This window comes from Mirounga angustirostris, unplaced genomic scaffold, assembly GCF_029215605.1.
Source record: "Mirounga angustirostris isolate CCGP_5_RB_7025 unplaced genomic scaffold, mMirAng1.0.hap1 SCAF_3, whole genome shotgun sequence".
Taxonomy (NCBI): domain Eukaryota; kingdom Metazoa; phylum Chordata; class Mammalia; order Carnivora; family Phocidae; genus Mirounga; species Mirounga angustirostris.
In genome coordinates this window covers 158323139-158350612 of record NW_026991711.1, presented here as the reverse complement: position 1 = coordinate 158350612, position 27474 = coordinate 158323139, and the positions used below count along the sequence as shown (strand labels likewise).

The 27474-nt window shown below is 38.3% G+C and overlaps 1 protein-coding gene and 1 long non-coding RNA gene across 3 annotated transcripts in view; one reads left to right on the top strand and one right to left on the bottom strand.

Annotated features, from left to right (window-relative positions):
• Positions 1-27474, top strand: part of RFTN2 (raftlin family member 2) — a 65253-nt gene that overhangs the window by 8144 nt on the left and 29635 nt on the right. The window contains exons 2-5 of the mRNA XM_045868288.3: positions 12059-12242; positions 13771-13885; positions 18765-19044; positions 22181-22384. Coding sequence (XP_045724244.1) covers positions 12059-12242; positions 13771-13885; positions 18765-19044; positions 22181-22384 — 783 coding nt within the window. The remainder of the gene's footprint in view (positions 1-12058; positions 12243-13770; positions 13886-18764; positions 19045-22180; positions 22385-27474) is intronic.
• Positions 3673-27474, bottom strand: part of LOC135363909 (uncharacterized) — a 29020-nt gene continuing 5218 nt past the window's right edge. Inside the window, exon 3 of one of the 2 annotated variants that reach the window (XR_010410260.1) lies at positions 3673-3837. This is a non-coding gene — a long non-coding RNA (uncharacterized LOC135363909). Of the gene's footprint in view, positions 3838-25417; positions 25565-27474 lie in introns of those variants that run through there. The other variant, XR_010410261.1, reaches the window with a different exon arrangement.

Here is a 27474-nt window from a genome sequence, read left to right as displayed (position 1 = left end):
AATTAAGATTAGGCATATAAAGCATTTCACATAGTGCCTGGCACAGAATAGGGACTTGGTATACCTATTATTTTTTACTATAATTGCTAAATATATATGGAGATTGACAGTCTGTTCCCTTTTGAAAATACGGTGAAATTACTTGCCAGTGTTTATACATTGCATGTTTATCTGAGGAAACAGTGTTTCATAAATATTTCAAAAACACATAGCAATCTTCAGAAGTAAATTGGTGGAAAGAACATATATATGTCTTGGACAGTTTTCATAGAGTTACATCATCAGAGCAAAGCTTTTGGCATTGAGCAAGTTCTTAGCTTTATACTGGAAGGTGAATCTATTTCTAAACTTTGATTTTTGTCTATGAAGCTTTTAAGCAAATGAGCATAAAAAAGTCTATTGACATTTTATTTTCGAAACTATGAGGATAAATGATAGAATGTTGCTGACCTTCAGTGTTTTTCAATTTTAATCATAAAAATCTACTTTGCATTTGTACAGTTTTCAAAGCAATGACAAAATGCTTTTTTTCATCAGCAATTCACAATAGGTATAATAAAGCATTTACAAATCATGTAGCGTCAATTTAAAAGTAATCAACCACACCCAATAATGCTGTGAACAGCACCATTTGTTCCTTCTTCCAAAGAGTTGAGCAAGGACTGATGGCGGCTGGGGAGCTAGGAGGAGGAAGACGGATGGTTTGCAGCTGCTGTTAACCGCCTATGCTGTTCAAATTCTAGCCAAAACAACTACCGCCTCCCCCTGAATTTCCTGGTTTCAAAAGTAATAGAGCCAAGGGGTACCTGGCTGGCTCAGTCAGTAGAGCATGTGACTCTTGATCTCAGGGTTGTGAGTTCAAGCCCCATGTTGGGTGTAGAGATTACTTAAAAATAAAATCTTAAAAAAAAAGAAGTAATTAAAAAAATAAACAACAAAAAAGTAATTGAGCTTCTGATATTACTGCTCTAGTACAAGGACATCAAATCAAAGGAGGACGTCAAATCAAAGGCTTGGTCTCAAGCACCGAGCCTGTTGTGGAGAGGTAATTACTCACTCTGGGCAGCACTGATGAAAATTCTTCACTCTGTGTGCACAACTCTCCCCTTCCTCACGTCTCTCAGCTGAATCAGGCTTCTAGCCTCTTTGCAGCACAGTTTAATACATTAGTAAGAATCGAGGGAATTACATAAAGGGAAGTTCTCATAAAAATTCCTGGATTTATTTTTCCTCTTTTTGCTCCTGGGTTTACTTTTCTTGAATGATGCTGGCATGTTTAAAGCAAGTCCCAATGTTGGATAAGAAGGACAATTTGTTAAAAGAATGAACCCTAGCCCATCTATCACTCTCCTTCTCCTCTTCCCACTAATGAAGAATTGGATCACTTTTTCTGTATCCTAGGATGCTGAACACTGTCTAATGTGATCTAGGTGGCCTGGCCTGGACCTGAGCAGGCTCTGGTCAGCAGAGTCCCTGGTGTGACCCATAGCAGAAGTTGCAAACCAAGGAGATAATGGGCCATAATCAGCCTTCAGACAGGTCTCACTTGATGTGTACAGTATTAAAATATTTGAATTAACTGTCACTTTTTAAAATTGGTAAATATTACATAAGAATCTGGACTTGGGAGTCTTCTTAAAAATTAGAAGGTCTAATAACAACTGGGCCCACATGCTTATATGGCAGCCCTGAGCCGGAGCTACTGCCCTCTTTGGATGAGGTTCTGAGTCTTTTCTAGGTCCCACAGCCCCCTCCAGAACAGGTCCTTTCTTCATTTTATCAGCCTGGTGCCTTCAGGCATTTGAGTGTGGGGCTCAATGTAGTAGGTCAGTGAGTTAGGAAGCCCTGATCTGGAGTGTGAGCTTAGGGGCACCTAATCCACAGGGTGAGTTGGGACATGAGATCTAGAGCATGCATTAGGGCCTCTGCTCTAGAGTGTGAGTTAGGAACCTCTAGAATTCTACAGGTCATGTTTTTGGAATAAATCCAAATCTCTACAATGATCTTCTTTCTGGAGATTTTTTAAACCAACAATGACTTATCTCTGAAGACAACTTCATTTAAAGCTCTCTTTCCTGAACTGGACCACCAACAGACAGGCACACCCCTGGTATCTAAGTGTTTACTTTGTGCCAGACACTGGGCTCATGTTTTACAGTTACTATTGAACAACTCTATGAGGTACTACAATTATTTATCCTTGTCTCAGAGAGGCAAAGTAACTTGTTTCAGATCTAGTAAATGGCAGAATCATGATTTGAACCTAGGTGATTTGCTTCAAGAGTCTAATGCTCTTAGTAAAATACTGCATTGCGTCTCTTTCCAGAGGAGAGGACCTTATTTATTTAAAAAAGCGGCAACAGTTATATAGCACATACTGTATGCCAGATACCTTCTAGGAACAAATATTAATTTATTTAATCCTTCTGACAATCCTATAGGGTAGATCCTATTCTTATTCTCACTTTGCAGATAAGGAAAGTGGGGAACAGGGGTACAAAGTACCTTGCCAGGCTAGTAAGTTGCAGAGCTGGAATTTGCACCCAGGTTCTAGAGTCTGTTTTTCAAACTGATGCTCCACGAGTACCCTGGAGCTCTGTTAACTGAATATGTTAAACCTAATTTTTTTCATTTGTGGTCCTTTAATAAGTATTTTTAAGCACTTGCCGTAATTGTCATGTCTATGCTGAGTGCTACTTATCAAAAGACACAGACCTCCAGATAGAAGAACATATACACTTGAGGTGGTTGAATAATGAATGTAAGGAACTGAGCCCAAACAAACATGATCTTAACATAAACTTATGTTAAGATATATTTGTATAATTTTTCTCTCTCTCTAAATTTTCTAGATTTCTCAGTTTGTAATTCCTCCCAAAACTGCTGTGTGTGTTTGTGTGTGTGTGTGTTTAGTGCATTAACATTTCTTTTACTTTGAGACTCAAGACAATAACCTTACTTTAGAGAGAGTGCAAGAGGGTGTGGAGTCGACCTGGAAAGCTGGATTTATTCCATTGTCATAACCAGAAAATGAGGTGTTCCTTAGAAATACATTCTCCACCTGAACAGGAACTCCCTTAAGCACCGATGTTATTCTGTTATAACTATCTTCTTGGTGATTGTTTTTAACATGTTACATAACTCTGCCTTTGAAAACCATATTCTGAAACAAGAGAATGGAGGGAATGCGTTCATTATCATTATCAATTTGGGACAATGAAGTGTAGAAAGCCCATTAAGTGACCCTAAACTGTAAAGTTTTTATAGTTCTTTTATCTAGTTTTATAATTCATTTTATTACCTCTGATGTCATCTCCCTTGCTACTACCATTGTGTCCCTGCTCCTTCTTAGCGGGTCTCTGAGCCTCAACCAAATCACTTGGCATTGGACATGAGATACTTTCAAGTTGTACACACAGGCAGAGAATTAAATAACACTGAGTCTCATAGACAGAAAGTTGTGCCCTTGTCAATTCTTTTTAAGCCTTCCAATCAGTTTGGAGTTAATATATCTTTAACACCTCTCTAACGGCTAATTTTCCTTTTCAACAAAGAGAGAACAGAGCTGTGGCTCAGAATCTTTGGTAGATAACAGTATCTGGCTAGAATCTAACAAGTGTTTTTGTTGTATTCATTTGTATGACAGCTTTCTACTTACGGTAAGTGATTCTGCTTTTATGGTCAAATGAGAAATATAGATTCCTTTTGAAATAAATGGAAGTTAAAATGAAAATTAAGAGGCACCTGGTTGACTCAGTCAGTTGAGCATCCAACTCTTGATCTCAGCTCAGGTCTTGATCTCAGGGTCGTGGGTTCAGGCCCCGCATTGGGCTCCAACTTTAAAAACCAAAAAAGAAAAGAAAATTAAAAGAGGAAATTTAAGAATATGGAAATACAGATGGTACTCAGATATGATAAAAATTGTGAAAGTGTGCTCAATGACTTAAGTTTGGGATACACCACCCCAGTCCAATACACACTTGGTAGTAAAGGGAGCTGAGGGTGGCTCCATGCCTCTCATGAAAAAGTGGATGATCTTTGTGAGAACTTTGTGAGAACCATACATATATTTAAAGAACTGAGCATGTCAGAGTCCTACTATTCTTCCCTGCCACCTGCAGTTTGGGTGAATACTCCTCTAGGTACCTGTCTCCTCCACTGTTCAGTCAGTCACACCAGCCAGCTCCTTCTATGGGACAGCCCTTCACATATATCCAGGTGGTATCCTGTTCTTCCCTTATTTGACATATAGTTGCAGAACACCTGTAAGGGTCTTCAGACCCCTCACTCTCCTGAACACATTGATTTTAACATACTCCAGCTTGAAACTGCCTCTAATTTGGCCCTTAAATTGAACATAATCCACCTATTAACTCAACAAATATTAACTGAGCACCAATGTGGTAGGCACTGTCCAGGTATCAAGAAATAGCGGTGAACAAAATGTGGATATCCCCCTGCCTTCACAGAGCTTTCATTTTGGTGAGGGAGGCAGATACTAAATGAGATAACGGGGTGAGGGACACCTGGGTGGCTGAGTCAGTTGGGCCTCCAACTCTTGATTTAGGCTCAGGTCATGACCTCATGGGTCAAGGTATCAAGTCCCAGTTTGGGCTGCACACTCAGCGGGGAGTCTTCTTGAAGATTCTCTCCTTATTCCCCTTCCCCCACTCACATGGGCATGTGTGCACAGGTACGCACTCTTTCTCTCTCTCTCAAATAAATAAGTCTTTAAAAAAAGATAACCAGGTGAATACACTAGTATATTCTGATTATTATTTAGATGGTGATAAATGTGTAAGGGAAGGAAAATAAACAGGAAGTATTCCAATGTTGCTATACTTAGCACGGAATTCAGTACTCAGCATAGAATTCAGTGAGCCACCTTCCTATGGAGGCAATTTTCTTTCAGATGACCATGATCACATTGGATTAACTGCTAATTTATAATTAATCTGTAGTCAGCTAAAGTCTCTAGGGTTTCCTCTTTCCCCCACCAAATGAGCATGTATTAAATCAGATTTTTCTCATTCTGTGTTTTGAACTATGAAAAGAACTAAGAATTTATCCCTTTTCAAAAATTTTTTTGGAACATTTATACCACCAAACCAAGAGTTCTTCAAATCCTCATTTTCTTAGCCAGTGTATTTGCAAACCACTTCTTTGCTATATAATTATCATTTTTCATTGACTCCAAAACATTGTTGATTGTAAAACACACCATTTCTTCATGTACTAAGAGAAGAAAAAAATGTATGAATTAAACTATGACTTACTACTTTCTCACTTAGTAATTTAATTCTTACCAGTGGTAAAAGCTCCATTAGACATTTTTAAACATTAATTATTCCTTCTATCTCTCTCCTACATACATAAAAAAAGGAAAAATAAGTGCAATAAAGATATCCCTAAAGCATCTTTACATTCAAGCCCCAATTCTTCTAAATCACTTTCAAACTCAGAGCCCGTGTGGCCCCTTTTTTCCACATTATTTTTCCTCTGGGCTGTCAGGAGTATTGGAAATGCCACATTCCTTAAAAGAGTGCTGGGCTTTTCTCTGAAGTACCTGATACCCATTCTGCAAGTTTGAGACTGAGGCTCCTTGATATTGCCAGAGGTTACCAATGGCAAGTTTTCAGGCAACAACCAGGGAACTAGGACTCATAGTGTAGTTCAAGTGATCCTTAAATAGTTTGTTGAGTGAAACCTCAAGCACTCTGTCTAGGCATGCCATATGGAAAAACAACCCAACTTCACACAGGTAGTGATACCCACTATAATTATCACCTGGCCAACAGTAGTGATTAAAATGCCAGGAGAGATTTCCAAGCCAAGGCACATCCTTTATTCTTGTATTGAATTTTGTAATTTATGAAGACACACTTTCATAAAAATGAAATGCTCATCTCTACTCATATATATATATATATTTTTTTTTTTTTTTAAAGATTTTATTTATTTATTTGACAGAGAGATAGCGAGAGCAGGAACACAGGCAGGGGGAGTGGGAGAGGGAGAAGCAGGCTTCCCACAGAGCAGGGAGCCCGATGCGGGGCTCGATCCCAGGACCCTGGGATCATGACCTGAGCCGAAGGCAGACGCTTAACGACTGAGCCACCCAGGCGCCCCTCTACTCATATATTTTTAAGTTATCAGCTATAATCTACATATTTCTGTGTTTCACTTTTGTCAGGTAAATAGTATTTTTCATAAACTTTAAGATTTCTTATACTTTCATGAATTTTTAAGTTTTCATTTTACAGTCTACCTTGCCAAGGTCATCATGTAAAACCAACAGAAAAGCATCAAAGTTTTTTATTTTTCTGTCATCATTTTGAGGGAGAAGTCATAGCATACCTTTTTAAACCAATAAACTAGTGCCATTGTACTTAAAAAAAAAAAAATTAACCTAAATGTAAGACCTAAACTATAAAACTCCTAGAAGAAAACATAGGGGAGAACCTTCATGACATTGGATTTGGCCAAGATTTTTCAGATATGATACCAAAAGCAGAGGCAACAAAAGCAAAAATAGGTAATGGGACTATATCAAACTTAAAAACCTCTGTACATCAAAGGGCACAATCAACAGAGTGGAAAGTCAACCTATGAAATGGGAGCAAATACTATATCCAGAATATATAAAGAACTCCTACAACTTAACAACAAAAATAACCCAATTTAAAAATAGGCAAAGGGCTTGAATAGGCCTTTCTCCAAAAATGATACACAAATGACCAATGAGCACATGATGTCCAACATCACTCATCATTAAGGAAATGCAAATCAAAACCACAATGAAATATCACCTCATACCTATTAGGATGACTACTATTTAAAAAAAGGTACAAAAAACAAGTGTTGGCAAGGATGTAGAGAAATTGGAACACTTGTACTCTGTTGATGGGAATGTAAAATGATGCAGCTACTACAGAAAACAATATGACCATTCCTCAAATAATTAAAAATAGAATTACCATATAATCCATCAATCACACTTGTGGGTATATATCTGAAAGAACTGAAAGCAGGATCTCATACAGATATTAGCACATCCCGATTCACAGCAGCAGTATTCACAATAGCCAAGAAGTAGAATCAACTCAACTGTCCACTGATGGATGAATGGAGAAACAAAATGTGGTATATACATACAATGGAATCTTATTCAGTTCTAAAAAGAAAGGAAATCCTATCATGTGCTACAACATGGGTGAACATTATATTAAGTGAAATCAGCCAGTCACAAAAAGACGAAATAAGTTGACCCACGAACAACACAGGTTTGAACTACACAGGTCCACTTACATGCAGATTTTTTATAAATACAGTACAGTACTGTAAATGTATTTCTCTTCCTTATGATTTTCTTCATAACATTTTCTTTTCCCTAGCTCACTTTATTGTAAGAATACAGTATATAATACAACATACAAGATATGTGTTAATCAACTATTTATGTTGCTTCCAATTGACAGTAGGCTACAAGTAGTTAAGTTTTTAGGGAGTCAAAAGTTATATGCAGATTTTTGTCTGCATGGGGGCTGATGCCCCAAGCCCCATGCTGTTCAAGGGTCAGTTGTAATGTATGGTTCTACTTGTATAAAGTATCTAAGTTCATCAAATTCAGAAGCAGAAAGTAGATTTTAGGGCGCCTGGGTGGCTCAGTCGTTAAGCCTTCGGCTCGGGTCATGATCCCAGGGTCCTGGGATCGAGTCCCACATCGGGCTCCCTGCTCTGCAGGAAGCCTGCTTCTCCCTCTCCCACTCCCCCGGCTTGTGTTCCTGCTCTCGCTATGTCTCTCTCTGTCAAATAAATAAATAAAATCTTTAAAAAAAAAAAGAAAGAAAGAAAGTAGATTTTATTTTTTTAATTCTTTTTCCTTTTTTTTTTTTAAAGATTTTATTTATTTATTTGTGAGAGAGAATGAGAGACAGAGACCACGAGAGGGAGGAGGGTCAGAGGGAGAAGCAGACTCCTCGCTGAGCAGGGAGCCCGATGCAGGACTCGATCCCAGGACTCCAGGATCATGACCTGAGCCGAAGGCAGTCGCTTAACCGACTGAGCCACCCAGGCGCCCCTTTTTCCTTTTTTTTTTAAAGATTTTTTTTTTATTTATTTGACAGAGAGAGAGAGACAGTGAGAGAGGGAACACAAGCAGGGGGAGTGGGGGAGGGAGAAGCAGGCTTCCCGCCAAGCAGGAAGCCCAATGTGGGACTCGATCCCAGGACCCTGGGATCATGACCTGAGCCGAAGGCAGATGCTTAACGACTGAGCCACCCAGGCGCCCCCAGAAAGTAGATTTTAATACGTACATATTTAATATATATTGTCTTTGACATAGAACCTTTTTTATTGTGGTAAAATATACATAATGTTTACCACGTTCACTATTTTTTAGTGTACAGTTAGTGGCATTAAGTACATTCACATTGTTGTGCAACCATCACCACATTATAAGCAGATACCATATAATCTTTAATGATAAAGGTGGTATTACAGAACTAAAATAATCAAATAATATTAATTACTAACTGCTGAGCATCTGGTAAAACGACAGAATAATTGAAATATTTTCAAATATTCTATATTTACTAACAACTGAAGTGCCTTTTGAACCCATTAATTACCTTTTATATATTGGCTGCTGCAGAACTCCACTCTCCAGGATCGTGGCAAGATCACAGAGAACAAGCAGAGCACTGGCTGCGTAAATTGCTCTGCACTCTAACCCAGAGCTCCAGGAAAGGGGACTTTTCCCAATCCTCAGTTCTTGGTTTCTGGGGTTTCCTTCCAAGCAGTGGCACCAGAGTAGACTAGGTGAGACAACATGGGACCAAACAGTGACTCCAAGCATGACAGCAAGGGAAGCAAGACCAGCAGGATCGAGAAGCTCTCCAAGCCTACAGTCTTATTCTTTGTATGTGATATGGTCCTCTCCCAAAATTCTCCAGATTTCACTCCAAGATGGAGCTAATTACACCCAATGTAGCTCTACCTCTCATTCCTTTTTACCTCCTTTTCTATGTGGTTTTCTCATTGCAATATTATTAATGTAAGGAACATGAAATGGGGCCTGAAGCTAGAGCCTTCTGAAGTGAATATGACCTTTAACTCCACCTGGTTGAATTCTCACCAGGTTCTTGACCACCTTCACTTATTTTTTTTTTTAAAAAAATATTTGAGAGAGCGAGAATGAGAGAGAGAGTACATGAGAGGGGGGAGGGTTAGAGGGAGAAGCAGGCTCCTCGCCAAGCAGGGAGCCCGATGCGGGACTCGATCCAGGGACTCCAGGATCATGATCTGAGCCGAAGGCAGTCGCTTAACCAACTGAGCCACCCAGGCGCCCATTGACCACCTTCACTTTTATAATCAAAAGAGTAACAATCCCACAACACTGCCTGTGTGTTCTTTCCCTGTTGTGTCTCTCTCCAACAAGTCATAGAGAAACTGTACATTTGTTCCTGAATTTACTGGCTAACTTTTTTGGTTTCCATTAGCTAACCTTGATGGCTTTCCCTCCTTTATGCAATAATTTCACCTCATAGTTCCCCTTATGAACAATATTTCCAACTTAACATAATAACCTAAGGAAAATGCTGGGCATAGAAAGAGAAATAAGGTAGGTTCCTTGCTCTGAAGGAATTCTCTGTCTAACAGCAGAGATAAACATATAAACAAGTAACTCTACTGACGTCTGAAAGGGAACTAGTAGAATGCACAGCACAGGGGAAGCCATAATAAACCAGGCGCAGGGAGCAGGAAAGGAAATCAAGGCCTGGCGGCAGGAAACAGCAACCAAGATTCGGGAAGTGCAGTAGAACAGGAATGCCAAATCAAGACACACAAGAAAACCTGTGACAAGAGTGAAGTTTGAATGAGAAGAAAGAGGCCAGACTATGAAGATTCTTTGGTGTCAGGCTAAAGCATTTCCACTTTCTACAATATGCAACAAGATCCATTAAAAGACTGCATTTTAAAAAAATTTTTGTAGAATTAGTATATAATTGTAAAAAGTTTAGGTTATGTTTCATTCCTTAGTCTTAACAGTTTATTCTGTTTTATAGTTTTTCCTTTTCTTTGTTTGGAAATCAGGGTTTAGTTAAAATACTTAAAAAGTAAAATCAAATTGGGCGCCTGGGTGGCTCAGATGGTTAAGCGTCTGCCTTCGGCTCAGGTCATGATCCCAGGGTCCTGGGATCGAGTTCTGCATCGGGCTCCCTGCTCCTTGGGAGCCTGCTTCTCCCTCTGCCTCTCTCTCTCTCTCTCTCTCTCTCTCTGTCTCTCATGAATAAATAAATAAAATCTTTAAAAAAAAAGTAAAACCAAATGAATCACAGAGTGATTGCCACACAACCACAGACAACAGGACCGTTTTGCAATGAAATCCAGCTGTTTCTTCAAAGTCCAAGATGATTCTCTTTTTTTTGTTGTTCTTACACATAATGATAAAGAAGATATATTGTAAATAGATTAGTGTAAATCTACAAGAGGATCAGAATTTGTGGAAATGGATTTGTCTTGGTTTATATAACTTTCCTACTGAGTGTTTTATTTTCTTTTGAGAAGTTGGCATGAAAACCCAGTGTTGGTGGATTTCTGTTCCATCACGTGGATATTAGTGTAAGAGGAGATGGGGATTTCCTCTGACCCTTCTTCTTTGTCTGCTTCTTAACCTCCTTCCTGTGTTCAGGCAATTAGCTGCAGTTCTTTGCTGGATGCCCCTGACCAAACTGACAGAAGGCCAACAGCCAGCATTGCCCATATCTGGAATTAATTTCGTATGTTTTGTTACTCAAGATAATCAAATTGCAGGTCTATTTCTAGATATTAATTCTTGATTGTTTTCCAGAAAATGAGGAATATTGTTGCAGAAAATAGTTGTTTTTTAAATTAATTCTGCTTGAACATAAAGAACATTTTCCCAAATAACACATCCTTTTCCTTTTACTAAAAATTGTACACATTGGACAGCTCTATAGTTTCTATAGATTTACCCTGCTTCAAAGGGATAATTAAACTGCATATCAATTTTGCATTTGAAGTTCCTCTACATTTAGGAATTTTACTTATTAAAAGAGAACTTATGGGGCATTTGGGTGGCTCAATCAGCTAAGCATCCAACACTTGATTTCCGCTTGGGTCATGATCTCAGTGTTGTGTGATTAAGCCCCATGTCAGGCTCTGTGCTGGGCGTGGAGCCTGCTTGAGATTCTCTCTCTCCCTCTGCCCCTCTCCCCATTCTTTTTCTCTCTCTCCCTCTCTCTAAAAAAAAGACCTTCTGGATACCTTTACTTTTTCAATTCCTTTCCTCATTTATATAAGTATTGCAATCAGTATTCTGCTAAGCAAAGTAAGTCAGAGAAAGACAAATATCATATGATTTCACTCATGTGGAATTTAAGAAACAAAACAAGATGAACATAGGGGAAGGGGAGAAATAAAAACAGAGGGAAGGAAACCATAAGAGACTTTATAGTTAAGAGAACAAACTGAGGCTTGCTGGAGAGGAGGAAGGTGGAGGGATGGGTATTAAGGAGGGCACTTGTTAGGATGAGCACTGGGTGTTACACTTAAGTGATAGAAATAAGAAAGCACTTGACAATTTCTGCTTAAATATCATTACCCCCACTTGTAATTTTTAGATTTGTATGAATTTTATATTAAAAAATTATGCATCTTATCCTGTTCAGAATTATAAAAACAATTAGCTCTTCCACTTAATATTGTTTCTCTTATGTATGTCTTCAGTATCTATTAGTGGAATACAGTCACTCAAATGAAATCCTAAAAAATAAACATGCCTTAATTGAAAAATATGTGTAAGGCATTTCTACTTTAAAACATATTGGTAATATTACATATCTACCAGCTTATAAGGTTATTTTTGCTTTTTTCTGAAATTAATTTAGGTGTAATACATGTTAGGGTAATTTTGAGATTAAATCATACGAATATGTTTTCTATTCTTTAGTATTATCACACATAGATAGAAATAATGTTTTATAAAATAATATTTTATAAATGTGCCAATTTCTCATTGCATTTGCTATTTCAGCTTCACCAAACCCAGAAGTCATCAAGATAAATTCAATTTCAGATATAGTAACAAAAGTGGAAGACTACTATCTTAAAGGATATATTGTTGGGGCTATTCATCCTGTTATACAACCTGTGGGGCAGCGGAAACACCTACCTGCAAGTTACCTGTACAGAGTAGTGCTGTTGCGCTTGAAATTAAGGTAAGCCTGGTGCTTAAGGAAACAGACTAGGAAGCAGTTGAGACAGTTTTCTTTGGCTAAAAGAAAAGGAAGTTTGAACATAGTGATGGGGAATAAAGGATAATTAGGGAGTTTGGTTTAGAGCACATTTTCCGGTAGTTGAACCTGGATTGAGAGAAGGAAACTTACACCCCCTTCCTTTTAAAGCTCTTCATTGATTTTAGCCCCTTGCAAACAAATGGGTCCTAGGTGAGAATGTCAGTGAACAGAGGAGAAGGAAAATAGACTCAAGAAGTACCTAGAAGCTTCAGTTGAGTAACCGTCAGCTACAGGTCCTATCACTGGACTAAAAGAGCTGACTGGACCAACAAAGTCCACTTCCACTGAGCATTTTTTTTAACTGTCCTATATTATTTTATTTATAGTGGCAACAGAAACTATCTCTCCCTTCTAAAACTTTTACAGCAAAAAGATCTACCCTCCAAGTTCTCACAAATCAGATAGACTTACCAGCTTTTTCCCAAAAAAGTAGGATGTAAAAACCATCCATTTTTTTTCTTTTTTTTTTAGTAGCTGCTTTCCCAAACAATACTGCAACTATTTTTGCCAGCCTAGCTTGTAAGTTTGATAGTTTTCAAACTACAGTTGCCCTTTCCAAAGAAGAATGAAAATAACCAAACCAATGTATTTAACACATCAGGTTTTTTTTTTACACAACTCTTGAACTATATCAAGCCATCTCAAAGACCAGGGTAAAAACTGTTTTCTCTTTTTAGTGATGGACTAATTATTGATCACTTTAACTAAGAAAGAGCTAAGCGAGGAAAGAAAAATGAAATAAGAAGAGAGAAAACAGGAAAATTGAAAAAAAAATAAAGACTTTAAAAAATTCCAGTTGTTCTTTTAAGGGACACTGCCTTGCTACTGAGTAATTGCCAACTTATAGATGTCTGAGAGGGTTTGTATGGGCCCCAGCTTTCACCATGATGTGGAACCTCATCCAGTATTTCAAGCATTACTAAATAAACATGCCATTTTATCACATGGTAGCAACACTTATGTCCTAATTACAAATCTTATAAACTATGTATAAATTATTTTTCCTCTTTTAGCATTACTTCCAGTGGACTTAGCAGTGCTCTGACAAGGCTAAGAATAACAAGGGGTAAAGATCAGAGAAGAAAAAAAGGAAAAAGACAGGATGATATTTATTTGCATTCAAATAGGACGCTTACTTGTGTTTTGTATAAAAATGAGATACAACAGTGATCTAAAATCATTTCTCACAGTTTTTAGTAAAACAACTGGTGAATTTTTTTCTTCCATATTAAATTAGAAATTAAATTAATAGAGGTTTAAACTAAGAAAATTTAAATTAATAAAAGTTACTCTGTTTTTCTGGTATTTTTACCTAAGAAGACAACCATTAGGCTCGAAAAAAAAAATTTGTCTTGACCTTATTTATGAGTTGCTCATTCATTTTTACATTGAGCATATTAGCTAAAAATAATCAACTAACTTCCAACCATGAATATATTCTCTGTTACAGCCCGAAGCATTCGGCAGTACCCAGTGGACAAAGACACCCAAGGCTTGTGATTGAGGAATATCCTCTAACTTATGAGACACAAACAAATGACATAGCAAAAGAACTGATAGAAAAGGTACTACATGTATTCATTTTTTCATGTGATATCAAGAAATATTTGGTATTTCTTCTTCATCAGTTTCCTTTCTTACTTTAAAAAGAACAGGGAAGGGGCACCTGGGTGGCTCAGTCGGGTAAGCGGCTGCCTTCGGCTCAGGTCATGATCCCAGGGTCCTGGGATTGAGCCCTGCATCAGGCTCCCTGCTCAGCAGAGAGCCTGCTTCTCCCTTTCCCTCTGCCTGTCGCTCTGCTTACTTGTGCTCTCTATCTCTCTGTCAAATAAAAAAATAAAACATATAGGGGCGCCTGGGTGGCTCAGTTGGTTAAGCCACTGCCTTCGGCTCAGGTCATGATCCTGGAGTCCCTGGATCGAGTCCCGCATCGGGCTCCCTGCTCGGCGGGGAGCCTGCTTTTCCCTCTGACCCTCCCCCCTCTCATGTGCTTTCTCTCTCTCATTCTCTCTTTCTCAAATAAATAAATAAAATCTTTAAAAAATAAATAAATAAAATAAAAATAAAATAAAACATATATTAAAAAAAAAAAAAAGAACAGGGAAATATGGTGAGTGACTTCTACCAGAGGTTAAAACATATTGAAGCACATATATCAAATTGTACAGTTAGAAATACAGGCCAATGAAACAGAATGGAAATGCCAGAAATAAATTTACACACATATGAGAAGTTTGGTAACAAACTTGATGAAATAAAATGGGGGAACAACCATCATTTAGTAAGTGCTACTGGGAAAATGGATAATTGTTCTGTAGAAAATAGACTCCACACATTTCAAATGAGATAAAGGGGTAATTTTTTTTTACCTATAAAAAATCCAGAAGAAAATGAAAGAGTATACCGAGTAGACATACTCAATTATGAATAGGTTGAGGAGTTTGAATATATTAAGTATATCTTATATTATACAGGTAACTTACAGTATTAATACCTCACCAATATTAACTGAGAAATTAAATTGAAGATATTAAATCCAGTGTTGGAAGAGCTTTAAGAAAACATTCATATATTGCAATTGGCATTGTAATGAATTAGTACAGTGTTTCTGAATAGCAGTCTGGTCATAAAAATCATAAATCCCATTTTATTTCTTTTATTAGAATCTATTCCAAGAAATTAACTGGAAAGGGAAAAACTTGGGGCACCTGGCGGCTCAGTCAGTTAAGCGTCCAACTCTTGATTTTAGCTCAGGTCATGGTCTGAGGTTCTTGGGATGGAGCCCCAAGTGGGGCTCCATGCTCAGCGGGGAGTCTACTTCTCTCCTTTTCTCTCTGACTCTCCCCCTCCCCAGTCCCCACTCATGCACGTGCACTCTGTCTCTCAAATAAATAAGTAAATCTTTTTAAGAAAAGAAAGAAAAGAGAGAAAGTCATTTTTATTCAAAGATAGTTTAATGAACAGTGATAGTTTAATGAACAGTGAGTAGGGGGCCAGATTCTCAATAATTGGAAAACTGAGGAGGAGGCAATGGTACATCGATACAATGTAACAGTTTATGGGGATTGAACATAACAACTATATTGACTGTTGGGCTAGAAAAGTCTATACAATATAACTTAATTGAAACTTAAAGGAAAAATTGAACACTATATATACATATTGATTAAAACCAAGAAAAATTGTACATTCATAAGTATTCTAAATTGATAGGATTTTAAGTGAAAGTTTGTTCTTAGTTGCATTGACATATTTGTAAGGTTTAGGTTTTATTTAAGCAAATACAGCCAAAAACCTAAGGCATTTCAAGTAAGAAATTTGTTCATTGTTTTTATTATTGTTGCTGAGCTTTAAATGGCCACGTGTATCTGTAGTTTTGTGTATAGCCAGTTATAGCTGCTAATGATATTTCCCTTTTAGGTATAAAGTCACCATTCAATAAGGTTTTCAGGAACAGTCCTTGAGACTAGATTTTTATAAACAAGTTACACATACTGTTTACTACTACTATTCTGGGAAATTTCAATTTGTTTTTCTGGGAATAAATCCACTCCAAAAAATTTCTTTTGAAACAAAAATGTAACTACTAATTTAATCTTAATAGATCACCAACAGAGCCCTTGTTTTGCATTTAACTTCCTGGACACAGTTAAAGATCTATTTAAACAGGAAAGTACTGTTATATCAGCAATTAGAGTAATGGGGTTATTTCATGAAGAGAAAACCTTCAGGAAACATAGCACATGAACTATTTGAACATTGCCCCACGTGTGAACAAGAGCAACAGATGAATGCCAAATATTATTTTGGAACAGCTGTCTTACATAAAGAGTTTATTGTTAAATAGCTAGATTTTAAGTCATTTTACCATTATATCAATATTTTCGCTATTTTTAAAATTAGGTTTATAAGTGTTTTTCCCAGGATTTTTAAATAAAAATAACATTTTTAAAATATCAATCTTCCAGGCGCCTGGGTGGCTCAGTTGGTTAAGTGACTGCCTTCAGCTCAGGTCATGATCCCAGAGTCCTGGGATGGAGTCCCACGTCGGGCTCCCTGCTCAGTGGGGAGCCTGCTTCTCCCTCTGACCCTCTCCCCTCTCATGTTGTTTCTCACTCTCTAATAAATAAATAAATAAAATCTTAAAAAAATTTAAAATATCAATCTTCCAACTCAATAAAAATGGAAAAAATGTTAATACTCTATTTGTTACTTTTCCAGATGAAACTTTCTAGTAATAGAAAATAGAAAAGGCCTTCTGCACTTTTTCACCCAAATCAACTAAGAAGGCCTAGAGAAAGAACTGACAATAAATTTACCCATTCCCACCTGCAGAATACCATGCCTCCTTACCACTTCTTTCTCCTCTCCCAGGACATTTGATACAAAGGACAATTTATGGTTACTTTTAAGGCTTCATGCATTATTACAACCTCAGTATGTTCATTTATAGGAGTCAATGATATTGTGTCAGTGTCATCCTCTATCCTAGCTCCACACGCCTACACCTCCGTTGTGCTCGGAATTCTCCTCATTGGCTGGAGCTGAGTGACCATTGTGGGCATTGCTGTCTGTTTTTTGTTTTTGTTTTTGTTTTTAAGATTTTATTTATTTATTTGAGAGAGAGAGTGAGAGAGAGAAAGAGCACAAGAGGGGGGAGCGGGAGAGGGAGAAGCAGACTCCCCAATGAGCAGGGAGCCCGACGCGGGACTCGATCCTGGGACTCCAGGATCATGACCCGAGCCGAAGGCAGTCGCTTAACCAACTGAGCCACCCAGGCGCCCTGCTGTCTGGTTTTGCCCCAAATGTTCCTGGCCTTTTTCATTTATTTCATTTCTGACCATAGGTGTTTGCATTTACAACTGCCACCATAAGTCTTTTTCCCCTCCCAAGTAACATTTAAAACATTTAATTTAGGGTTGCCTGGGTGACTCAGTAGGTTAAGCCTCTGACTCTTGGTTTTGGCTCAGGTCGTAATCTCAGGGTCATGAGATCAAGCCCCACATTGGGCTCCTCGCTCAGCAAGGAGTCTGCTTGATGATTCTCTCTCCCTCTCCCTCTGCCCCTCACCCCACTTGCACACTCTCTTTCTCTCTATCAGAGAACTAAGTCTTTAAAAAAATCATTCAATTTAAATGTTTAAAACAGTGACCAAATAAAAGATGTTGCTATTTCTTTATTTTTACTTATTTAACAAGTATTTATAGAGCACCCACAGGTACAAAACAGCACAGTACAAAAATGATTAAGACACAGTCCTAGTCCTCAAAAGAATTGCCAGTTTAACAGAGGAGAAAAACATGGATACAAAAAGAACAAAGAAATGAAGCAAAAGCAGAGAAAGGGAAAGGTGCCCAGCATGAAAATCACCACTCTCAAGGTCTCAAATTATTTCACTGGCATTATATTACGTGCTTCTGAATCCTATTCTTTAACTTATATGATTGAATCTAATCATGAGCGTTTGGCCCGACAGGAGACAAGAGCATCAAGATATAAGCATATGTGGGGGCGCCTGGGTGGCTCAGATGGTTAAGCGTCTGCCTTCAGCTCGGGTCATGATCCCGGGGTCCTGGGATCGAGTCCCGCATCGGGCTCTCTGCTCCTTGCCTCTCTCTCTCTCTCTCTGTCTCTCATGAATAAATAAATAAAATCTTTAAAAAAAAAAAAAAAAAGATATAAGCATATGTGAAAGCTTCCTGAGAGTGAATCAGGCCTATGCATTATACATACACATTTGTCAAGAGTTAGACTTGTGACATTTTTCTTTATCCACATCAAGCAAACAATGCTGTATGTTTTTGCTTTTAAATTAATGTTTCTTCTTTATTAATTAAGATTGTGTTATTTTTGAGGATTTCTTGGAATAGTTTTTAATTTTGCCCCAATGGGAGAGACCACTGTTAACAAGTCTGCAAAAATCATGTTATAGAATTATTAGTTCTTCCCAAATAGTAACCTTTTGAAGAAAAACATGATTCCTGTTCTCCTAATTTCTAAAGTGTATCAGTTCTGTTTGAAGAAGTCACAATAATAGTGTGACATAGTCTTTTTTTTTTAATGAAATCTTTTTTTTTTAAGATTTTTATTTATTTATTTGAGAGAGAGAATGAGAGAGAGAGAGAGCTTGAGAGGGGGAGGGTCAGAGGGAGAAGCAGGCTCCTCGCTGAGCAGGGAGCCCGATACGGGACTCGATCCAGGGACTCCAGGATCATGACCTGAGCCGAAGGCAGTCGCTTAACCAACTGAGCCACCCAGGCGCCCCAATAGTGTGACATAGTCTTAGGAGTAGTGCTTTATGAGAGGTTATTACTTTGTGTATGAATGGGTCTTTAGTTAGTGGTCAATTTACTTCTTGTGGATTTCCTTAATAAGCCTATAGGTTAATTGATAAAGTAATCAATGTAAATAAATTTTACATTTTGTTCTACAATCTCTTTTCAGATTAATATAGCTGCTAAGAGAGGAATGAAATTTGTTGGATTCATATCACAACCTTATCCACCACTTAAATTCTGCAATGGAAGCAATCACGATGGAGATACAGAATCAACACTGCCTGTGAGACACACTTCGGAGGAAAACTGTAAAAGTTGGAATGAAGGAACATTAAGTGGGCAATCGTCTGAGAGTGGAATTGAGGAAGAACTTCATCATGAAAGTGGACAGTGTCAGATGGACCGAGATGGCAGCCCCAGTTACTCTAAATCCAGAAAGGGAGAAGGTAATAGACAAGATAAGTAGAAAGAGTATATTAGTTTAAATTTAGCAAAAATAAGTTTTTGATTTTTTTAGAAACATGAGGCAAAGTAAATTTCCAAAGATTATCAAGGCTGAATAAACTAATATAAACTTGTCTTGATTTTTTTTGAAATTACTGTAGCCAAAAATAAGGTAGGGCAGTTTTTCAAACAGTTGTCCCTGGCATGGTCATACAATGCCATCCACATAAGGAAATTTTGTTTTGAAAATTTGTTCCCATTTAGTCATTCACCAACTCCCCTATAAAATGGAGGCTGTGTGTGTATACAGAAAGTGATTCTATAAATATAGAAAGCTGTTCTATGTTTTTTTTAAAAACAGTGTGTGGGAATTTTAGTTTTGGCCTTTCCCACTTCATGGATGGTTTTCGCCTTTGAAGTTAACTGGCTTCTTTTGATCATCAATTAGAATATGAAAATGCACATCATGATGAAACAATTAATATAACAATACTGCCTGCATCCTAAAATAACTTTAAACATTAGTTTTATTCTACTTTGCCAACTGGCAACTCCTCCCAAGAAACTGAGACTACTTTTTCATGTATTTTGGCCTGCTCAGAATTTTCTGCTACCTTTGCAGGCATGCTTTAAAAAGCACTACTAGAGAAAGTCAAAGATGAGGCATACCTTAGAATTAAGAGTTCTGGCGTCAGACTACCTCAATTTCTTCACAGAAAGGGGGTTGTTGTGAGAAGTAGTAGTAGACACACTCTGGTGTAACACACTGCACACACGTACATTGGCCTTCTAGGTTGTAGTGAAATATGCTCAGCATTCTGAGGATGGCAGAGACCCACTCAACCATGGTCAGCACAGTCTTTTTAAGAACAAACCAGAAGCATTTTCTAATTCATCATCTTACCCCTCCTCACCACCACCACCATCCCATTTTTTCACCAGCTCCCTAGCTAACAACCATCCTGATTTTCCTGCAGTGTAAACATTTTAGAAACAAAAGAGTTGTTGGAGCTATGGTCAGAGACCTATTTGCTATCTTCCACGCAATGTTACCTTTAAATTCCTGCCGGTTCCCCTCTTAACTTTGATTAGATCAGGTGTTTACTTCCAGTCCTTTTAAGTTCTAAATCCAATATGCTACTTAACTTAATTATCAATCTTTAGATTCTACTTTTTTTTTTAATTATTTTTTAAATTTTTTAGAAGGCAGGTGGAGGAGCAAAGAGAGAATCTTAAGCAGGCTCCACTCCCAGCGCAGAGCCCAACCCAGGGCTTGATCTCACAATCCTGAGATCATGACCTGAGCTGAAATCAAGAGTCAGACGCTTAATTGACTGAACCACCCAGGCGACCCTAGACTCCACTTTCTTAAATCATATACTTCTTAATAATAAACTTCTTAATAATATAAATCATATACTTCTTAATAATCATATACTTCTTAATAATAATAATAATCATATACTTCTTAATAATAATAATAAGACTCCACTTCCTTAAATCATATACTTCTTAATAATAAACTTCTTAATATAAATCATATACTTCTTAAAAATTTCTCTATGGCAATAGTTCTTAATTTTGTGTGCAGGTGTGGGATGGTGGCAGCATGAGGCTGGGGGGAGACACACACAAAAGACCCCTTGGAGAATCTGGTGAAATCCATGGAGACTCAATCCAGAAAAATGCACATAGGGGCATCTGAGTGGCTCAGTTCATTGGGCAGCTGACTCTTGTTTTTGGCTCAGGTCATGATCTCAGGGTCATGAGATCGAGCCCTGCATCTGGCTCCACATTCCGTGTGGAGTCTGCTAGAGATTCTCTCTCTCTCCTTCTCCCTCTGCCCCTCCCCCGACTCGAGCACTCTCTAAATAAATAAATAAATAAATAAATAAATAAATAAATAAATAAATAAATAAATAAATAAATAAAATCTTTCTTTAAAATGCACATAACATACATACCCCCAAGTACTTGCGCAATACAAGTGGTGTTAGACTTCCTAAACATAACCATATAGGTGGGTCCATAGACTACTCCCCAAGTTAAGAATTTGCCAACTTATGGAAAACCAGTAGATATGACCCCTCAGTTCCATGTCTAAATATGTATTCTAGAGTCACTCCCAAATATGAGACATGAATAATGCTTACAATAACAAAATTTTGGAAACAATGTATCAACAGGAGAATAATAAACTGGAATATTATGTAGCAGTTTAACTAAATGAATAAGGTCTATATGTATTAATTCAACTTCAAGCATAAAAACAAATCAATTTGTAGGGGCGGCTGGGTGGCTCAGTCAATTAAGCATCCACCTTTGGCTCAGGTCATGATCTCGGGCTCCTGGGATCGAGGCCACCCTCCCCCCTCCCCCAGCCCCAGGTCAGGCTCCCTGCTTAGCAGGGAGTCTGCTTCTCCTTCTCCCTCTGCTCCTCCCCCCCACCACTTTGCTCTCTCTCTCTCTTAAATAAATAAAATCTTTTTAAAAAATCAATTTATAAATGCATATATACAATATCATACTTCTTTAAAAGTTTTTTAAACTGCAAAACATAATATATATTAATGGGTATATAAATGTGCATTAGGGCGCCTGGGTGGCTCAGTTGGTTAAGCGACTGCCTTCGGCTCAGGTCATGATCCTGGAGTTTCGGGATCGAGTCCCGCATCGGGCTCCCTGCTCGGCGGGGAGTCTGCTTCTCCCTCTGACCCTCCTCCCTCTCATGCTCTCTGTCTCTCATTCTCTCTCTCTCAAATAAATAAATAAAATCTTAAAAAATAAATAAATAAATAAATAATAAATAAATAAATAAATAAATGTGCATTAAAAGAGTAAAAGCTAGAATGAGAATAATAAACACCAAATCATTATAGTAGCTATTTCTGGAGAACTGGATTAGGGAAGACTACAAAGTGAGTCTCAACTACATCCATTTCTCATTTCCTGGAAAAAAGTCTAAAGGAAACAAGGCACAAGGTTAACATTTAATAAAGCTGAGTGGTAGGTAATTTTATTATTCTCTATGCTTGTCTGTTTGCTTGAAATACATGAGTAATAAAAAAAAATTTTAGGAATCTTTTCAACAAATGAATAAATAAATACTTTTTCTTCTTTCTGAACACCTATTCCCAGATAACAAGTTGTATACAGTATTCAATGTTTTTGATGATGAATCAACCTGTTGGACCTATCAGGAAGGCATCCTGTCAATGAAAGTAACAAGAAAAGGATCTGTCATTAGTACACTTGATGCTGATTGGCTGGAGTTAACTACATTTTATTATAAACAAGGCTTGTCTTTAATTGATTCTTTTGTATGCTGGGAAACATCTAAAGGTAAGTTTTATATTATGATATATTGATAACTAAAGAATTTGACCTGTGTCAGAGTTGGTACAAATGTTTTTGCCTCTCAAAATCAGTGGCTAAAAGGACAGGTATTATTCACTAGGAATTAGATTCCAATTATTACACAGCTATGTAGCTTTAATTTAAAAGCTTAACTATCTTGCTTTCCTGCTGCCACTGCTTTTAGCAACCTTGAAAGGAAAGAAAATAAACAGATGACAGAATTTCCACTAGACCCAACTAGCACTAAGGAAAAACTTCTTCCCTCTGAGCCACATGTCCTGATGACCCAGATTTTGGACAGTGTGTCACATCTGGTCTGGACCAGTGATTAAGAAGCCTAGTCACATTCCAGTTTGTATGGCATGGGTTGGCATGCTCATAGATGAGAACATCAAGGTATAAGCAGCAAGGCCTTTCCATATCTATGTGAAACAAAGGCCTTCAAGCTTAGCCTCCTTGAAGATATGACCTATGATCTGTCTTCCAGCCAAACACAGGCTTGTGAGGGGGGCTCTGAGAACACTAAGTAACTGGAGGATCCAATGCCCTCTGATCCCTCATGCCTTTCCTATGTTCTTTTTTGTGGAAGGTAACTTGACAGTAAGCTGAGGGGAACATCCCCAAGCCCTGTCTTCCCATCACTGCAGCTGCATGCTCCTCCCCATGGCTCAGCCTTCACTCCTGAAGGAGCTGATGCTCCAGAGGCTCCCAGTGGGAATTCCCACTATGAATCATAATAAAGAGATTGTGATGATAGATGATAGATAGATAGATGATAGATAGATAGATAGATAGATAGATAGATAGATAGATAGATAGACAGATGATAGATAATAGATAGATAGATAGATAGATAGATAGATAGATAGATAGATAGATAGATGATAGATAGAGATAATAGATGCAAGCTTAACCATCATGCGTGGTAGAATTATAATGTAATGTTTGCTGCTGGGTTGTAACTGTCAGGAATAGACAAAACACTGTATGATTGACTAGGATTTTCCAAATAAGATGTATTATAACAGCCCAGTTAGAAGGATTATAATTGCATTTGACAGTTACTGTCCAAACTTATACACTATCCCAATTTTGGTCACTATCTACCATGTACTCCAGTCTATATCTGACTCTAAAATTTGTATAGAAAAATAATCTTTGGTTCAAAAATGATATGGACTCTATTTATTTCTGCCTCCTTTTATCTTTCAACTTCCCCTAGCCTTCCTCTTTTAGTTACAATAGAATATGTAATCATTCATGTCTATCACAAAAACAAACAAAACTTGCCAAAAATTACTTTCTAGGGAAAGTGTTTTTAAAAACAGATTAGTGCTAAAAGAGAAGAAAAATTCATAGTTAGGAGACTTGAAAAATAAATTAAGAAGGATGAAGTCTATGAAAAACAGGATAATTAATTACCTCAGTGAGGTTAGATGAAAGAACAAAAAAGCAAATAAGATCTCAATATACCTTATTATCCTTAAATCAGACTATCATTCAGTATGGAGTTTCCTCAAAAAGTTAAAAATAGGGGCCCCTGGGTGGCTCAGCCATTAAGCGTCTGCCTTCGGCTCAGGTCATGATCCCAGGGTTCTGGGATCGAGCCCCGCATCCGGCTCCTTGCTCGGCAGGAAGCCTGCTTCTCCCTCTCCCACTCCCCCTGCTTGTGTTCCCTCTCTCACTGTCTCTCTGTCAAATAAATAAAATCTTAAAAAAAAAAAAAAAAGAAGAGAGGTAAAAATAGCACTACCCTACGATCCAGCAATTGTACTAGTAGGTATTTCCCAATGGATACAAAAATACTGTTTGAAGGGACACATGCACCCCGATGTTTATAGCAGCATTATCAACAATAGCCAAATTAGAGAAAGAGCCCAAATGTCTATCAACTGATGAATGGATAAAGATGTGGTATATATACACAATGAAATATTACTCAGCCATCAAAAAGAATGAAATCTTGCCTTTTGCAACAATGTTAGATGGAGCTAGAGTGTATTATGCTAAGCAAAATAAGTCAGAGAAAGACAAATGCCATATGATTTCACTCATACATGGAATTTAAGAAACAAAACAAATGAACATAGGGTAAGGAGTAAAAAAGAGAGGGGGGAGGCAAATCATAAGAGACTTTTTTTTAAAGATTTTATCTGTTTATCTGAGAAAGAAAGAGAGCATGAGTGGGGGTGGGGGGATGCTGAGAGAGAGGGAGAAGCCACTCCCCACTGAGCAGGGAGCCTGATGCAGGCTCAGTCCCAGGGCCCTGAGATCATGACCTGAACCGAAGGCAGACTCTTAATGACTGAGCCATCCAGATGCCCCATGAGACTCTCAAGTAGAGAACAAACTGAGGGTTGCTGGCGGAGAGGTGGTCAGGGGATGGTCTAAATGGGTGATGGGTATTAAGGAGGGCACTTGTTATGATGAACACTGGGTGTTATATATAAGTGACAAATCATGAAATTTTACTCCTGAAATCAATATTATACTACATGTTTAACTAACTAGAATTTAAATAAAAACTTTTAAAAAAGAAAAAAAAGAAAATCAGCCTATCATTAAATCAGGGATACCTTAACTAATAGAACTAAAGACTTTGGGTAATTATTTAAAATTATCAAGAATCATGGTCCAATAGGTTCTTTTAACTAGAAACCAAGAGTAAGGATCTAGCCCATTGGAACACCCAGAAATATGGCCCATAACACACAGCCCATAGCAGGTGCGTGACAGATATTCCTTAGTATTTTTGGTTATTAGAAACTTCTCCCAAGTCGGTCTTTTATGGAAACAGCAAAATCTAATAAGAAGAGCATGGACTTTAGGATCAGATAGACCAGGGTTTAAATTCCATGTCCTCTGCTTATTAGCTGGGTGATCTGGAGAAGTTAGGGAGCTTACTGAGCCACATTTTCCTAAAAGGCGAATAAAAATATTCCCTACTTTACTGCTGTGAAAATTTAATAAACTATAGTATGTACAAAATGACTCCACAGTGCCTCGCCCACTGCCAGAGCTTATTTTCTGCTGTTAGTTTTCTTTCCTGTGGCTTACTGTGCAGTTACAGTACTTTTCATATGGATCACCTACTTAGAGATCAGTTTATGCTTCATGTATTTCTCTTTCTCTCTTCTTTTTCTCCTTCTCTTCCTTCCAAAAAGTCTAAGTTGAAAAAAAAAAAAAGTTTAAGTTGGAGCCATTTCAAATTTTGGTTTGTGACCAACTGCTGAAAGAAAAACGAAAAATACTCCTTTCAAAATCCATTTCAGGCATCCCTGCCTTGGGCTTTGCCTGGTGAAAATAAAATTAGCCCCAGCAGTTGCCAGCTAGAGGCTCTGTAGGGCTTTTGTTCCCAAAGCCTCAGAAGCTATTTAGAGAGCCCAGGGGAGAATCTCTTCCTCTCAGCAGCTCTGGAATGTCTCATTAGACATTTTACATTCCAGGCCATGCCAAGGCCCTAACGAGCCACCACGGTCTGTGGGGTCTGGCAACTGGGTGTGTCACTCTGGACTTCCCTACGAGTACACAGGGAAGCTGCAGAGGGGAAATTGTGACCCATGCCTCTGTCACTGTGAGAAGCAAGTCAGAGGAAGCAGGGCTGAATTGGTTGCTTTGTTCTGGGACAGTTGATGCCTGACAACTAAAGCACATGGGGGACAATGTGTATTTTGTCTTGCTTCCATCCTCTTCCAGAATGTTGTCAGAAGTCAGCCTATCATGAAGAATAGAAGTACAAAACCAGACATTGCACAGACATTTAAATACATTACTCCATAAATCTCATTTTATAAAATATCTTCCTCTAGAAAGAGAGAGAGGAAGAACAAAACTTTTAAAAAGTTTTCTCCTTTGGTGGAGTCATAGTGGAGAGGTTGTGAGATTGTGAATTCTTCTTCAGTGCCCTTTCCCACGCACTCTCCAAGCCTTTCCTGCTTCAAAAAGCCCCAAAGGAGAGGCACCCAGTGGCCATCTTGCTGTTCTTGCAGCCTGAGGGTTCACACTGCAATGGCCTCCTGCATTTGACCTTCTCCTGCATTGCTGGGCCCTCACCCTCAACAGGCTTCCCCAGTTGAGCCAACAAAGACAAAACCCTTTATTTTACCAGAATGTGTAGAGATCCAGTGGGCCGTTGGCATGGGCTGAGATGAGCAGCTTTGCCAGCTGGTATAAAACACACACACACACACACCACCCATGAGGTCCCATACTTTACTAGCCTATAAATGCCCCCATCGATGTCAGAGAATAGTCTCTTCCCACGTTTAGTACACCCACATCTTAAGGCTACATACATACATACCGTTTTTTATGAATTTTTAGACTTAAATTCATTTCGATCTCTTCGCCCCTATAAAAATGCTTGTGTGGAGGTAGCAGGCAAGCTGTATCAGAATGAGGAATAGGGTAGAGTACTGACAAAGAAACATGTATTAATTCACTTCACGTATATGTATATGCCAGGCCCTATGCCAGGCACTGGGTTTACAATGATGAGCAAAATGGACATATTCCCTACTCTCAAAAAGCTGGACTTGTGGCATAAGGCAGTCAGGCAGCAATGGGTATGGAAACATACATGACTAATTTCAAAATTGAGAGAAGTGTTGTGACATTACCCAACATGACATTGTAAGGAGACATCCAGAGGTCCCGCCTGATGAGGCACCAATCACACTGAGACTGGAAAGCCAGCATTCGAGAGCCAGAGGTAGACCATTCTAGGCAGAAGAAACACCCCCCAGATGTTCAAAAACCCTAGGGCAGGAAAGAGGATCAGGGAAAAGGTCTGTGTCTCTGGAGCAGGGTATGAAGAGAGAATGGCTCCAGACAAGGTAGAAGAGGTAAGAGTTTATATATGTGCTCTCCAGTTCTCAGAGATGGTCCCAGGCCCATCTCTAGGCAGTTTAATGCCAAAAATGACACGTGGACCAAAAATACTAAAATGGAATGTTACCTTTCCTCACATTTACAGAAATGTCAATGTCATATGTAGCTGAAATGAATGTGTCAGAGCACATGTCCTTTAAGCTTGTGCTTCTCAAACCAGAATCCAAGTACTCTGGGGGTATGCA